At 43.4% G+C, this 15,876-nt stretch overlaps 1 protein-coding gene across 1 annotated transcript in view; it reads left to right on the plus strand.

Moving 5' to 3' along the window:
• Window positions 1-460: 460 nt before the first annotated feature.
• The window catches only part of LOC111230048 (ETS domain-containing transcription factor ERF-like), a 51,500-nt gene continuing 36,084 nt past the window's right edge, over window positions 461-15,876 (plus strand). The window contains exon 1 of the mRNA XM_022756600.1: window positions 461-1,086. Within this exon, the coding sequence (XP_022612321.1) occupies window positions 1,065-1,086 (22 nt within the window). The 5' untranslated portion in view covers window positions 461-1,064. The remainder of the gene's footprint in view (window positions 1,087-15,876) is intronic.

Raw genomic sequence — 15,876 nt, forward strand, 5'->3', positions numbered from 1 at the left:
ACAAATGTAGCACCGTGTGTTGATAAGATACGCACTAATACTTAGTTTGAATTTCCTGTTTTCTGTGTTAATCACTAAGTGACGCTTTCATATTCAATTTCCCACTCTAATAAGTGTAATTATCCTGACATGAAAGGGCCTAATTAGAGCCATAACCCCAGATTGACGTAAACCGCTCACCGTCAGCCGAGCCGCTCTCGCGCCTCTCTCGAATCGTGGGACTCGGATGTGATGTCACCACGGCAGCCCGCTGTGGCGGTCTCCAGGGCAACGCCGCGTGCTGCAGTGAAGCCAGCCCAGGCCCCGGCTCGTGGTGAGTGGGCGTGACTCGCCACGTTACCCCCCCCCCCACTCTCCCCCGCCCCTCCTTCTCTACCGTCAGTGTGGGCGGGCCTCGCTCAGAAGAGAGCGAACGAAACACGACACCCTGAGGACTGAGAGAGGCACGGGGGGAGGAGAGAGTAACACAGAGTGGTGTGAGAGTGAGTGGAGGACTAAAAAAGTCTGTAAAGAAAGAGAGGTTCCTCTCCAACCTTAATTTCTGTCAAAGAAGTAACGAAGCTTTGCGGCGGGGAGATGTCAAACAGCGGCGAAGATGTGGTTGAGACGGAGTAAACAGCTACCGGACAGTTAGCTAAAGAACTTGTTAGAGGACAGAGAAAGGGTTTTCGGCTGGCTCGACTCGGGACGGTTGGCCGTTTTTCCGCCGCAACTTGAGCAGATTTCAACGCTGCTAGTTACGGGACGAGAGCCGAGGAACAGGCAGCGAGTTCTTGACCGCTCAGCTCGGTGGAAAGCAAGCCCTTCGGTCGGTTTGGTCGATTGGCGGAGAGCTGTGGGTGAAACGGAACGAGAGAGCGCGGCGGCTCGACAAGAGAGAGCCGCTGAAGCAGTAGCTACAAAAGTTTGCCGTGTGTCTTCACCTAGTTTTCCAGATTGGGAACTAGAAGCGAAAGAAGAGGCCGAGAGACTGACTTTTATTTCCACAAGCAACTTTGTGGAATTCACCCAGTTTAGTGAACTTTAGCCACTTGCTGTCTTGCCAAGCAGCTAAAGCAGAAAGAATGAAAACACCCGGAGATACTGGTAAGTCTGCATGAATCATGCTGTGAATTTTTATCCACCATTGTCTTTCTTGTTTACCTGCCGTGGTTGTTGTCGCCAAAGCTAACGGTGTCTACATTGCTGATTAATTAACAAAGCCAGATAATTATCAGCAACCGCTTTCAGCCAATAAACTAGATGAAATTCTGTTGATTTTTAGTTGTCTCAGGATCAGTGCAATAGTCCAGTGTTAAGCAAGATAAGATACTAAAATCTGGTGCAGGTTTAGTACAGTACTCCGGTTCAAGAGGAAGTGGTTAAACTACTGTACAGTTGTTACAACGACATCCTCTGTGTCACCCTGACAACCTAATTTCACCATCCAACACCTTTCAGAGAACTGACTGAAAAACCTAGAAGCACTGTATGTGTGCATTTGTACTGTCTGAGTGAGTGAGAGAGAGAGAGATGTGGACGTGTTGATAAGTCATTTGAAGACTTCTCCTCCTGGTGGTGGTGGGGTTGAGGTGATTGGATCTAGCCAGGTATACACGGAGCAATCTGATATTAACCTAGTAATTGAGCATACGTTTGTCAGGTACTTGGCCTGCTAGCATGCTGAAGTGAGAGCAGGGGGGGTTTCCAGTAGTCAGCTGAGGAGTGTGCGTGCGTGTGTGTGTGTGTTTGTCTAATTCCTGAAATGCTTGCATAAGTTTGTTCTTGCTCTTCTCTGTTAAAGCCACGGCAATTTTTCTTTAGAAAGGAGGAAGTGTAAGAACTACCATTTGTGCCAGCTATGCAGTTTATTATTTCTGAGTGTTAGTGATAAACTATCTGCCTGACATGGCAACTTCTTTAAGTCACAAAAGTACATCTGCTTGATTTGTTTCAGTTGATATAACTGATCAGATTGGAGCTGATACAGCAATTTCAGTCAGTTTTCAAGCAAAAATAGTGAGTAAATGCCAACTATTTGCAGAATTCATCCTCTTAAAGCGAGATATTCTCTGTCATGTATCATTGTAAACTGAATATATGGGTTCTTTGGGGTTTGATTTTGACTTGTGGCTGAACAAAATAAGAGGTTTTAAGATGTCACCTTCAGCACAGTAAAGGTTTTTTGCTGTGTCTCAGACTAATCGATTCTATGATTATTCAAAAGAAAAAAACCCATCAGATTAATAATGACAATAATTGTTAGTTGCAACACTAGAACTAACTTTAAGAACATGGAAACTAGTGAATAACATCTGAAAGTTCAATCATTTATTGTCCATGGGCACTGTGTAAAACAAATATACATATTTAATGTTAAGTTGTGTTTCCTGCGGGAACAATGTGATGACTTTCTAAGTAGTTACTGGTAAGCATTTGGCATGGGGCCAACTGTGTGACTGACAAACTGTGTGGGACAAACTTTTCCACTTGGGATGTTCCCCTCCCTTCCCCCACCCTGTCCCCTCCTGACTCCCGCTGCACCCAGCCTCAGCCCCTCAGCCCTCCACATTCCTGCACACACACACCCACTCTCTGCAGCAGCCCCGAGGAAGCTGCCATGACATCACACCACATCCCACCACAAGTAGCCCTTTTATTACATTGAACTCAGTGTTCGTGGGGCAGCAGATAGCTTAAGCACTTCTGGGAAGGTACTAAAAATTGATTGCGCTTAGGTTATGGGTTTGATGTATGCAGTTGGTGTGTGTTTGTGTTTACATAGCAGGTTGGTTGTGTTTGTTATCTGTTCAGTGAAGGTGAAGAACATTACCTACTTTAAAGTATGTGCTGCCATCTGACCAATCTTATTTACATTTAAACATTTAACTGTGTTCCTTGACCCCAAATGTAATAGTTCAAAATCCAAAGATATTCACTTTATACTAATGTAAGATGCGGAAAAGGGAAAATCTTCAAAGCTAATATTTTTTGCTTGAAAGCTTAATTAATTGTCAAGATAACTTACTAATCATGTCAGCTCTGATTATTTACAACATAGAAAAGCAAGAGTCTTAGCTCTGTGTGGCTATAAGTTTCATCAAGCTATTTATCAGCGATCAAATTTTAATTTGATGAATTCTCTGTTGATTCACTAATTGATTAATCCTTTCAGCAGTAGTTGGTAAACATTATCCAACAACAAATCTGATCATATAACAGCACCTTTGAATAGTTGAATTATTGAACTGGTTAATCCGTGTTGTTGTCCTGATCTGTCTGATCTCCTGCTGTTGCTGCATTTGCAATCAAAACACAGGTTTTAACCCCTAACCTATGTAGCTCCCATCATTTAGAGTGAACATACTTCCCTGGGATATGTCTAGGATAAAAAATGTAATCATCCCCTCCCAGGATGTTTGGTGATGTAGGATTATATCCCATACGGTAAGCTGCTGCCTCTATGAACTTACCTCCTTTCTCTCCAACACCGGACGCTTCCTTTGCACTCCTGTTTTCCACAGTCACTTCATTAGCCCTAATAGATGATATGATTTCTGCTGAGATAGAGAACTGATGCAATGAAGCAGGAAATGGCGGGGTTATAGCTGCGTCTGTTGTTGCTGACAGATCAGTGTTGGTTTTGTGGTGTTGTAAAGTATCCGATTTAATTTCTGTTTATATCCAATCACTGCTGTTTACTTCGTCTTTGTTAGTGTTTGATGAGTCCGGGGGATTTGTTGGAGGCAAACTATTCTACAGGTTGCCTTAGTCAGCAGACAGGGAGTTGGTGGTCTGTAATGTCTGGTCTGCACTTACAGTCATATATCCAACTTTGTGTGTCCCTCAAAGGTTGTGCGAATGATCGATTGAGCTTTGGTGATTAATGTGTGTGTGGACATACACACACATTAATAACTACACTACTGTATGTCTCTCCCATACCCCCGCCACACACACTCTGCACTCTTGCTTTTGTGTTTTACCCGTTTTCCTCCATCCCTCCCGAAGGGTTACAATTTTTCTTCCACCACCTCTGTCTTTCTTTTTCTCTCTCTGACGGGATAAGGACTGGTGTGTGTCTTTGTGTGATGGAATTGCATAGTGGGACCCCTGGCTCTGGAGTGGCCATTGTATGTGTGTGTGTGTGGAGTGTGGGACAATGGTGGGAGTGGGGCTGGCCCTGGGGCTGATTGTGTGTGGACTTGTGGGGCCAGGGACCTCTCATTGTACTCATAATGGTGCGGAGTAGCTCATAGTTTGGTGGCGCTTTTGACAAATGAAGAGACTGCAGTTCTGTGTGTGTGTGTGTGTGTGAGAGAGAGAGAGAGAGAGAGAGAGAGAGAGATAGATAGATTGTGAGTGTGAAAGAAAAAGCAAGGTAAATGTGGGCATCCCAGTCTATTTTTCATCAGTCACTCAACTTTCTTTGTGCTGTTTGCTGTTTCCCCTGAGTGATTGACATGCTATGGAGCTGTTTTACCATTTATTTTCGACACACACACACACACACAGTCAGTCTCACACACACACACACACACACACACACACACACACACACACACACACACACACAATCCCTGCTTTATGATGTGACTGGGCAGGAGACAAAAGGGTAGCTTGTGAGCAAGGAATTGAAAGGGAACATTTCACCTTTTCCCTGTGTGGGTTTATGTATGCGATTGCAAGCATATGCTTTTCAATCTCAACACACAACCGCTGTGATGATAAGAACAGCGATTAGCCTTATCTGTGAAAACTCCCTCTCAGTGCTGACCACAGCAAAACCACTACCTCCCATTATCCCAATACAGTTTTACAGCTGGGTTTATGGGACAGTTCCCTGCTGTGATCAGGCTCAGCTAACATGCTTAAAGCCTGAAACAGATGATTTTCCATAACAAAACTGGTTATCTTCCACCTGAAAAAGCAGGCAAATTCTGTGCTAAAGCTACTCAGTTTACTGGCAAAATTTCATGCATGACTTTTGCATCTTAATAACAATTGTGAGGATATTTATCAGGATATATGTTAGCAACCAGTTATTTCAATGTGATTTTAAAGTTGTGGAAAATGTTACATTTTGTGCTCAACACAATAAAGATTGATTTTTATAACTGACAGAATGACCATTTCTAATGCAGCAGTGGCATGGGCCATATTTCCTTGTCACCACAGCTCTTCAGAAAAGTTTTGATATGGTCGTCTGTGATGCTAAGTTGACAAATGACTTCTGGTAGAGGGGGCCCTCAGTTGTGGAAATGTCTGTATTTAGCCAGGAATGTGACCAAAGAGAACAATGTGCTCAGCCAGTCGACACTAATAGACCTCCCCACCATTAGTCCTGTGCCGCCCTTGACCAGGGAGATCAGGGAGACTACTGCCAACAAGGCAGTGTTACCCTTGATGGCCAGGGCGCTTCTGACCACTGTCCTGCGCTGCTCTTGGCCCATTTCCCCCTCCAGAGTCCCACACATTAACCTTACATCTGACCAGTGAGTCCTGTAGATTATCGGCCTCTCAGACCTGTTTGATCAGCTGCATGGCTGTGAGCTCACACACTAAAGGGTTCCATTTAAAATTCACTTTTTACGCTGATAACACAGCAGCAGAGCTAAATGTGTCCTCAGGCCATGTGTGTAGGTCTGTGTTGTGAGTTGAGCCTAGTTTTACTGCAACGCTATTGGTTGTAGTCACAGCATGACCCCATATTGACTTTATTGGTTATTGGTCAGGGATGGTAATGGTCAGGGTGGGTCTGCGTGCATGGATGGGACGGACTGTTGATGGATAACTGTAACACTTTTGAGGAACGTAGTTGTGAGTACATATACAGAGAACACAGACTCACACACACTGCTGCTTTTTATTGGAATTCTTGGACCTCCCACATTCCTGCTTAGAAGGTTAATAGTTGCCGGCTGTGTTGCATTACACATGAGGGGAAAACACAACAGTTACTATCTCTGCAAGCCTTTTCTGAACACACTCAGTCAGTGACTTGCAAAAGCATGCATGCATTCATATAGACATTTTAATATGTTCTAAGGATAATATAAATGAAATGTGTGAAACAATGCTATCAAAATAATGTGTATTATTTCAACAGAGAAGTACCATTTTTAATTAAAGGTAGCAGCCTCAAAACGCACACACATTCAACCATGCACACACACCAAGGGTCTCTTTTCAAATGGGTATCAAAATGCATGTTGAGAATGCAGTGGGGTGTGTTGGTGTGCATGGATTGACCTGCACTGTTCAGCAGCTGTTTGTGTTTGCGCATGCATGTGTATTGTAATGTAATATGGGGAGTTTACAGAGCTACATTGTTGTAGAGGTGACTCAGAGTGAGGCGCAGAATGGCATGTTATTGTAAAAGAATACCAAGTGTGTATATGTAGGAGACAGGGTTTTTCTGGGTTGGGCAGCTGTGTAAAGGTATTACTGGTGAACAAAGTGTGTACGTTGCTTGTGGGTGTATGTATAAAAGCTTCTTGGTGACAAGGGCGCCACTGAAACTGATCTCAGTCTGATGACATGCACGCGCACCTGCCACACACACGCACACATGTGAAGATCAGGTAACTCTATACCTCTGATCCTTCCAGATGAGAGGTTTTATTTTGGATCCTCACAACACAATGACCTGTCCTTTAGGTTAGAGCCTGGAGTGTCACCTCTCTGCTGGTTGGAGTATAATCAGCGTGTAAGCTGTCAAGACCATGACAGCATCTAGTCACTCAGGCAGTCAGTCATGAAGCTACCTCCTCCTTCATCTCTTTTGCTAACAGTGGGCCCCTGCACCACCTATGACCACATCACAAACACCTGGCTTGGCTTGTTGCACGTACACACACACACACACACACACACACACACCGCAGTTTCCTGTAATCCTCAGATGCCACTGTACCCAATGGTGACTGTTTTTGCCAATGGAAGGGCTCGGCCCGAGTGGTGTTGTAATGTATACTTCTAATCTTTTTAGATTAACCTCAATAATACTGGTCATACTGAGGACTCAGCACACAGCGTGGTTGCTAATGTATATAACAGACAAAGTTCAAACAATAAGAATGGATCTTCTATGTACTGTAAACAGAAATCAACTAATAGCTTAAAAAACACAATTATTTCATATGGCCTCTATGAATTCTGTAAGTCTTATGTGTAAATTGTGTGTCTTTATTTAAAGCATTTTGGCTAATATCGAATTCGAAACATGCTTTTTCTTTTGACCTACTTACGTGTCTGCTGTAGCTCTTGTTTTTGTAAGAGAATTAAGAAGTTTTCATTGTTTTGTTTAGAAACTTCAACAGCAGACTAGCTCTATAAGTGTGTAAGTGTGAGGATTGGCCTGTCCTACTGTCCCAGGCCCTTTGATTCAGGGAGGTGGTGAGTGGAGCTCCTAACCCCTCTCTAACCCCTTAAGTCCAGTGCAGTCAGCAGACACTCCCTGCAGAAAGGCAGCAGTGTTTGAATAGTTCCTCTGGCTATTTTTATCTGGGAATCTGCCTCTGTGCTGGACCCAGGGAGCTGGGGTGGAGGGCAAATATCTAATCTAATTTCAGACGATGGGAAGTCACCAAAAGGACTTCTGTGCCACTTGCATTGTGTCGATATTTTGTGTGCTTGTCTATGTGGTTGGCTGTCGGGTATTGAAATGCTGTCTGGCGCCAAGTTAAACTTTCTCTCTTGTCACCCTCCTCCCCCACACCCCTCTCTCTTTTTTCCTCACCTCCCGCCCCCCTCCTTCCCTCCATCCCATGTAAGGAATGCAAGATCACGTTTGCAGTTTTCTTTTCAACCAGTCTTTCCTCTTCCTCTGCCTGTCTGCCTTTCAATTTTACAGCTCTCTCGCTGTCTTTACCTTGTTTCACTCTCTCTCCCTCCCTCCATGTTCAGACTTGTTCTCTTTTGTACGTCAGAGCACATTTTGAACTTTGAGCCAACTCATCACAGCCCATGTATGTGAGTGAGAAAGTTATGTGCCTTTGAAAGGCAGGGCTTTGGGTGGGAATGCCATGTCAGCGGTAAAATGTGTGTCTTCGTGTGAACAAACTGTTCCTAACTGGTTTTAATAAAAAGGTTGAATCTGGTGTGGTAAACTTTCACTTTGAATTTTAGTTAATGGCTAGAAAGGCAGCTCTTTTTCATCTGAGCAGCTGGACTGTTTGCAGGTGTGTGTACATACAGATGCCACATAAATGTTAGCCAAATGGCACCCTGTTCAGTAGGGCTAGCAGTAACAGGCTGCGGTTGTGTGAGGGAAAGAGATAAGCTGAAAGAGGACATCCTCTGCTTTTTATCAGCTGTGACTGCTTGATCTAATTTCAGCCTTCTGGGCAACCCCATACGTAAGCACTGTCTTTTATACTTGAGATTTAGAAACACAAACCCACTGACTGTCTCAGCCTTAATTAGCGATTGCTAATCTACCTCTTGTTTGTGTCGCAGGCCTGTTGGCTGAAAGCTGCACTGTAGACTTCTGATCTCTGAGCCAGATGAAGCCATCATATGAAGTATATATACATATATATGTGTGTGTGTGTGTGTGTGTGTGTGTGTGTAGGGGAGAGATGTGGAGAGAGGTGTTTTCATTTGGAATAGACTGTTGTGTGTTTGTGCACACACACATGCACATGTCCCTGTAGGAGAGTGAAACCTTTTTAAGCATCGATTGACCCTCCCATCCCACCATCCTCTCCTCCCTCTCACTATCATTTCTGTGTCACCAATCCATGGACTAATACCCCAGTGGCAGCTCCTCTTCCATTAGCCTCCTCCTCTGCTTTCCTGCTCTCTCGTGCTTCATGTCACCCGACCCTGTCTCTTTTTCATTGGACACCCTGATTTACCAGCCAACGTGACTCGATGACCAGATACAGAATGGTTGTCTGTTAAAATGGCTCAAATTGTATAGAAATTAGTCAGGCATTGTCTAAATGTATCAGCAATAGACAGTGGCTGGTCTTAATTTGTCCAAGTAGTCCTGAAAACTCCAAATATGCACTGAAAGTCAGACTAGACGACATGCTAGTATCAAGTGCAAGCTGGCAGTGCATGTAGCACTGATGCAGTGCATTTGAACATATGTTCATATGTACACAACCACACAGAGCCTTGGGCTCCTTCCAAGATGTGTGGTCATGGGCAGAAATAAGTGCAGTGGATTGCATTCACAGCAGGACAAACATCTGATTATTTTTCCCCCTGGCCATCGTCCTTTTAAATGCTCTTAAGACTTCCTTCCTCCAGGTCACTGGCATTTTCTTGGCTCTCCAGGTGTGTGTCTGTGTGTGTCTGTTTCTCTCCTTGTGTATCTGTGTGTGTGCTGGCCTGAGAGATACTGAATAATGTATTGGATCATTGGAAAGGTATTTATAGGAAAGCAGAGTGATTAAACTTTAATGACAAAGCTGGCCATCAGTGCTCCACATCATATAGCATATCCTCCTCCCACATACACACACACACACACACACACACACACACACACACACACACACACACACTCACACACACACACACACACACACAAACACAAACACACACACAGAGTTGGAAACGGGCTCATCTCAGGGAGTTTGTCCAAAAGCTAATGTGCCAGCCTGTCTCATGGTGTACCACTATCCACTCTTTCAGTGCCTTGACCTGAGCACATCCTCTAGTATTTTTGAAAATGTTGTGGCAGTGGTCATTTGCTGAGGTTTGAGTAAATGTTTCATGTGTTAACGTTGTATGTAGTCAAAGACAGTGACGGTGGTTTGGGTAAACACCTGTAGTCTGCACCTCTGTATCTAAACAGTTTACTGTCGTTGCTTCCACTTTTACTAATCCTCCATTGCAACACCGTCCCTTACAAAACTGCTCCACCAAATCGTAATTAATGTGGAGTTACACAGTGTGCAGACTCAACTCTCCCTCGACTAAACAGACATGCTCAAACTCTTAAATTAAAACCAGCTACACATTTTAGGCTGCAGTACCTTTCTTGATTAAAAAATGAGTTTGGGTTTGTTTTAAGTGCCCTGCATGTTTAATCTCATCTAATTTTCTTCTTTCTCTTATATTTTGCAGAATTTATTATGTTTAATCGTTTGAATTTTGTTTGGCCATTTGTGGAATAACCACAGGGGGAATGGGAGCATGAGCAGTGATCTTGAGGGATTACTTCAATTATTCAATATTGTGTATTCAATTTATCATATGATAATTTACTTGCAATTTTCTGAGTCAAATACATAATTTACTTGGGTTCTGCTGTAAAAAAAGTTTAAAGTTTTAACTAAGGAAAAATGTGCATTTTGTGCCTTTGATGATTACCCGTTATTGGACACATGACTGGCGATCAGTGAAGGAAAAAGCTTCAATTTGCACCCCTGGTCCATGACATCAAGGTTAAGCAGCTTGCCCAGCCCCCGCTGTCTGTGTGTATATGTGTGATGTGTGTGTGCCCCAGTGCTTCTGTACAGTAGCCCTGCCCTCGGTCACAATAGTTTTATCCATGTCCATTTTTAGCATCTGATGTGGCCCAGTGAAATTACGTAACAACCAAGCAGTTGCATGCGGGTGGGCGCACACATATATAGGCCTACTACACACACACACACACACACACACACACACACACACACACACACACAGTTATTGTTGTTTTAGGGGATTTAAGCTTTTGATGAAGAGAACAGTGAGCTAGATCCCCTGACCAGTCACAGGGTGAGAGGGAAAAGGAAAGTAGGGAAGAGTGGATCAAGAGCAGCAGAGGGATTTACAAAAGCATGAGGAAAGGAGGGAAAGATGATGTACTAAATAGGAAGAACCAGAAAGCATGATGGAAGAAGAGAAAGTGGACAAAAGGTGCTTGGTTTTTCAGCCAGATAAGAGTTTATTAAGAGGGACGGGAGGGCTTTTAAACCCAAACTCACGTCACTAATTAAAATCAAATTGAGATGATGGTGTTGTGATTTTAACAGGTACAGGGCACGTCACATCAATAAAAGTGCTCTATGGCAACTAAAAACACTCTATTTAAAGAGATGGCAACATAAATCGTGACTGAGAAACTAAGGAGTGATGAATTGTGGATGTACTCAAACAGATTTTATCAGCATATTTTCCGTAACATGGCGTGTCTGGTTTTTAACTGCCAGCATGTGGATCTGTGGTAAATAACAATACTTTGTATACATGTTACCTTGGAAACAAGTCGTAAATGCAGCATCTTTCGCCAGGAGATGTCAATCAAAATATTACATTCTCGACTACAGGCTACAGAATGAATGCACAAAATAAATTAGGAGTGCTGTAGCCATTATTTTAGTGAATCGCTTTTGCCCATATGCACATTAACACACACTAAGGTCTTTGTAGTCTCTCACACATGTGCATATAACATCACACACACACACACACACACACACACACACACACACACACACACACTCTCTTGCACACAGCATGGCCCCCAGCTAATATCCTCACTGTGTGTGAGTGGGTGTTGTGTTAGTAGGGTTATTGTGTTCGTCTGGTCCAAGTATTAGCCGGGTTCTGTGCAAAGGTACACTCTCTCCCTTAGGTTAGTTGTGAGAGGAGGCAGAGTACAGAGGTGTGTGTGTGTGTGTGTGGGAATGTGGGATCGGTGCATGCGTGTGTGTGAGTGTGACTCATTCATGTCAACATTGTGAATGTGTAACCTTGTTTCTCTGTATAATTTAGGGTTGGGCAGTCAGTCACAAAATTTTGCCACGATTATGCATATAACCTGCGATTACTAGAATTTGGTTGGACTCCAAAATTACAACCAGAATAGCAGGAATGTTTTCTCTGAATGAATGAAGCCTCATGCACGCATTTCTGGTGTGCCTGTTGATGTTTATTTTAGGTTGTTTTTTTTTTTACTTGGTTTTGCATCATGCCTGACACCTTGGATGCTCGAGTAGGCAAATGTTTCAACTTAAAATTGGCAAAGCAAACTATCCGATTCCCCCATCACTGATTTTTCAAGTGTCTGCCCTACTGTCACAACCCAAGTACAACCCTTAAACTCTTTTACACACACAAACACAAACCTGGTTACTGTGTATAACCAGATTAAAGATAATAGTTTGTTTATGTATTTACATGGTATGCAACAAGCAGATTATGATTTATCTAATGGCCTAGCAGAAGTAGTACCACAAAATAAGGGACAGGAAAATGCAGGGACATTGTTTCATATTCATATAGATGAAGATTATCCACAAGATTTTTCACAACTGCTATCCACAGCTCTGTTTATGTATAGAAACAAATCATGTCATTTAGGGCTGCAAGTAACGATTATTTTTTTCATTGATCAATCTGCTGATTATTTTTTGACTAATCATTTGGTGTATGAAATGTGAAAAAGATTTATCGAATCCAAGATCTTCAAATCTCCAAAGCCCAACAACATTCGGTTTACTATTATACATGACAAAGCGAAGCAGCAAATCCTATCTTTTGAGAAGGTGGAACCTGAGACTGTGGAGAAATTTTCACAATTTCTCAAAAAAAAATTGACTAAAACCATTAATGAATTTTTAAAATAGTTGGTGATTTAATTTTCTGTTGATTGACTATTTGTTTCAACTTTAATTACATTTACTTATGCGCTACGTGTTTCTGCTGTGTACACAGCATTAAAACACAAACAGACATCAGTTACATGTTACAGTGATTTCAGAGATTCAGAAGATAATACAATTAAGATTTTAATTTGCAGTAATTGATGTATTTCCTGAATCTAATTATGCTGCATTAACAAGAATGTGAGCACACTGATGTATGTCTGATCTCTTGTATATAGATGTGTGTGGATGTGTGTCATCAGATTGTTATTGTGGAGGTGTGACTGTAAGATAGTGTAGCTATGATTTCATGGGGAACACCCGCGCTACCTTACACCTTGGATGGATGATATGAGCCCTTTTGAATCCAAGTATGGGACAATTGTTTTTCTGAATTCTGTCTTTATAATGTGTGTTTGTGCCTTTGTGTGTGAAGTGTAACTGAGAGGTATCGTCATTGTATGTTCACACACATGTACCCACTTTCCCACTCATACACATACACACACAAACAGTGAGGTAGCGCCTCATGTTATGAGTTCCACCGAGCGGAGGTAATCGGTGTGTTTACACTCAGCTCTTACATAACACCATCCAAGCAGTATACTGATGGAGGGGAGAAAGTTCATCACTCTCTCTCTTTCTCTGCCAGTCAGTCTTTTATCTCTGTGAACTTACTTCCTTCCCCATGGCCCATACATTTCTCTCTTTTTTCACTTACTTCCTTCTTGTCCTCTTCTCTTTCTGTTTGTCCTGACATCTGTTATTTTTGTTGGTTACATGGTTTACATGGTGGACAGTTCTGTGTAGCCCTGAACCATGTGCTGCTGAATTATGTAAATCTTCATATCCCATTTTGTGAAGGTAGTAGGATATTTCTTGGGGTTGATCAGTAGTTTTGTGTGGGCATGTAACTTTCAGCCCAGGCCCTTTGTCCTACTCTCATTGGGTGTGTGTCCGACCATTTCTTTAACTTTCCAAAGCTGACAATGCAACATTCACACCACTAAAGGTCATGAATGACAATGGTATTCTGTGCTCATGTGAGATCAAAGCCACTGACTGAACTTCTCTCTGCTCTTTTTTCATTTCTTACACAACTATTAGTGACACTTTTGACGTGAACAGCCGAGTGCAATGCTATGAATGTCTACCTGGACAGACTGTTTGAAAATGTAGGTCGTTCTCTCTGTTTTTAAACAATATTGCTTCTCCCCCTTTCTATAGCCGCCGTTTCACTTTGAACTCTGACAGCACATAAACCGGCCCTTATAAGTCACAATGATGATATTGTATCTACTGCCTTACATATGCAGAACTTCATTGACAATAATCATTTACATTTCATTGTGCATTTTAAGCATTGAGATTGTGCTCTTTTGAAGCAATTTGTATTGTATTTATTTCCCTGCCTGCCTTTCTGGGTCTGGCAGGCCAGTCTGAGCCACATTGTTGGTTGAATCAGGAACACAGCCCCACTCCCACTCAGGGAGGCCGTAATGAAACCAAGTACAACACTATGATTGACATTAGATTATGTAGTCTGGTTTGTGTGTGGCTGGGGAAAGGATGTGAAAAACTGAGGACTGGTCTCTGCCAGTGCAGAGCAGCTGTGTGTTTACTGCTGAGCTCATTGCCCAGTAGAGCGGATTGGCTACCATTGTTTAGATGGGTGGCTGGCACCATATAGTACATACAGCAGGCTGCGATGGAGCCTGGTCATCTTGTAAGGTAAGATGCCTCAAGGCCTCCTGTCACACACCTCTGTAGCTCTGCCTCTTTATCTTTTTCTCTCTTGCTTCATTTCTGTATTTTGCTCTTCTCTCAAGTTACATCATCATCAGCCTTTCTCTCTCTCTCTCTCTCTCTCTCTTCCTCCCTCTCCCGGGCTCTTGCATAACGTCCAGCTTTATTTGCTCCAGCTGAGGATTCTAATCTTTCCCACGAGGCAGAGCGCGAGAGCAAACCAGGAGAGCAGAGAATAGGAGCTGGGCGAGTCGACCTTTCTAACCCGCCTGTGTGCACTGCCTCGTTAACACAGTCACTCCACCCATTAATGAGATCTGGAGCAGGGCTTTGTTTACAGGCACCAACAACACAATATTAAAGTGTATGTGTTTGTGTACTTGTGGTAGTATAGATGGGTTTTCATCATCTATGCCTCCATTCTGTCATGTCAAGTGTGTCTGTGTGTCTTCTGGCGTGTGTGTCCCACTCCCTGCTGCAGTGTTGTAGGTGCGTGGTCTCTCTTGGCAGCCCCATGGTAACTGGGGGATAAGCACTGATTATCTACACAGCCTGCATTAGGAGCATGCATGCACGCACACACACACAGATACAGAGACACACACACACATTTACATACACCTGGGGAGACCATGATTATCTGCACATTCCACCATTGTGGCCAAATATGCTCATGTGAAAGAGACCATGCACCAACTTGGCTCCAACCCAAGAAGACATAGTATTATTGTAATACATGCACACGCAGGCTTATGAGTGAGTGAGTGTGTGTGTGTGTGTGTGTGTGTGTGTGTGTGTGTGTGTGTGTGTGTGTGTGTGTGTGTGTGTGTGTGTGTGTGTGTGCGCGCACGCGTTGCACCTGCAAATACTCCATGCAGAGCCGTGTTCATTGAAGCAAAATTTTCTTCTCTGATTTCCCTCAATCTCTCTCTCATACTCTCTCTCTTACACACACACACACACATACATACACACACACACACACACACACACACACACACATACACACACACACACACACACACACAGAGGCACAAGACAGTATGCTGGCTGGCTGGCTGGCTGGCTGGCTGGCTGGCAGCGACGTCTGTGCGAGGTGAGTGTTACATAAGGCTGATCAACACTACCTAATCAGCTTTAGGAGACATGCTTAACAAGCTGACCAAGTGGGGTAGGGGTTACCGGAGGAGAAAGAGCCAGTGAGGAGTCGAAGGGGCCCAAAAGACGAGGTCAAGGGCACAGGAGTAGGATTTGATGGAAAACAGGAGAAACTGAGTGAAGGGCGAGAACAGTGGGGGAAGAAGAGAAAGTGGTGACAGGCGGTGACACGGCATGTGTCTTTTGTCCCAGTTTACGATGAGATAAACACACACACACACATAAACACCCCATGCTCTGCCCTCTGTGTCCCCCTCACAGCCCACTGTGACGCACAGTAGTGATTGCCAGGATCCCATGTATGTGAGTGCAGTGTGCATTTGCTTGCCTGTGTGCATGTCTATAATTTTTTACATGTTGGACTGTGTCTACCTAGACATTGGCTCTGTCCAGTTGAGGT

The sequence above is a fragment of the Seriola dumerili genome, unplaced genomic scaffold (genome assembly GCF_002260705.1).
Source record: "Seriola dumerili isolate Sdu_G_001 unplaced genomic scaffold, Sdu_1.0 BDQW01000258.1, whole genome shotgun sequence".
NCBI lineage: Eukaryota > Metazoa > Chordata > Actinopteri > Carangiformes > Carangidae > Seriola > Seriola dumerili.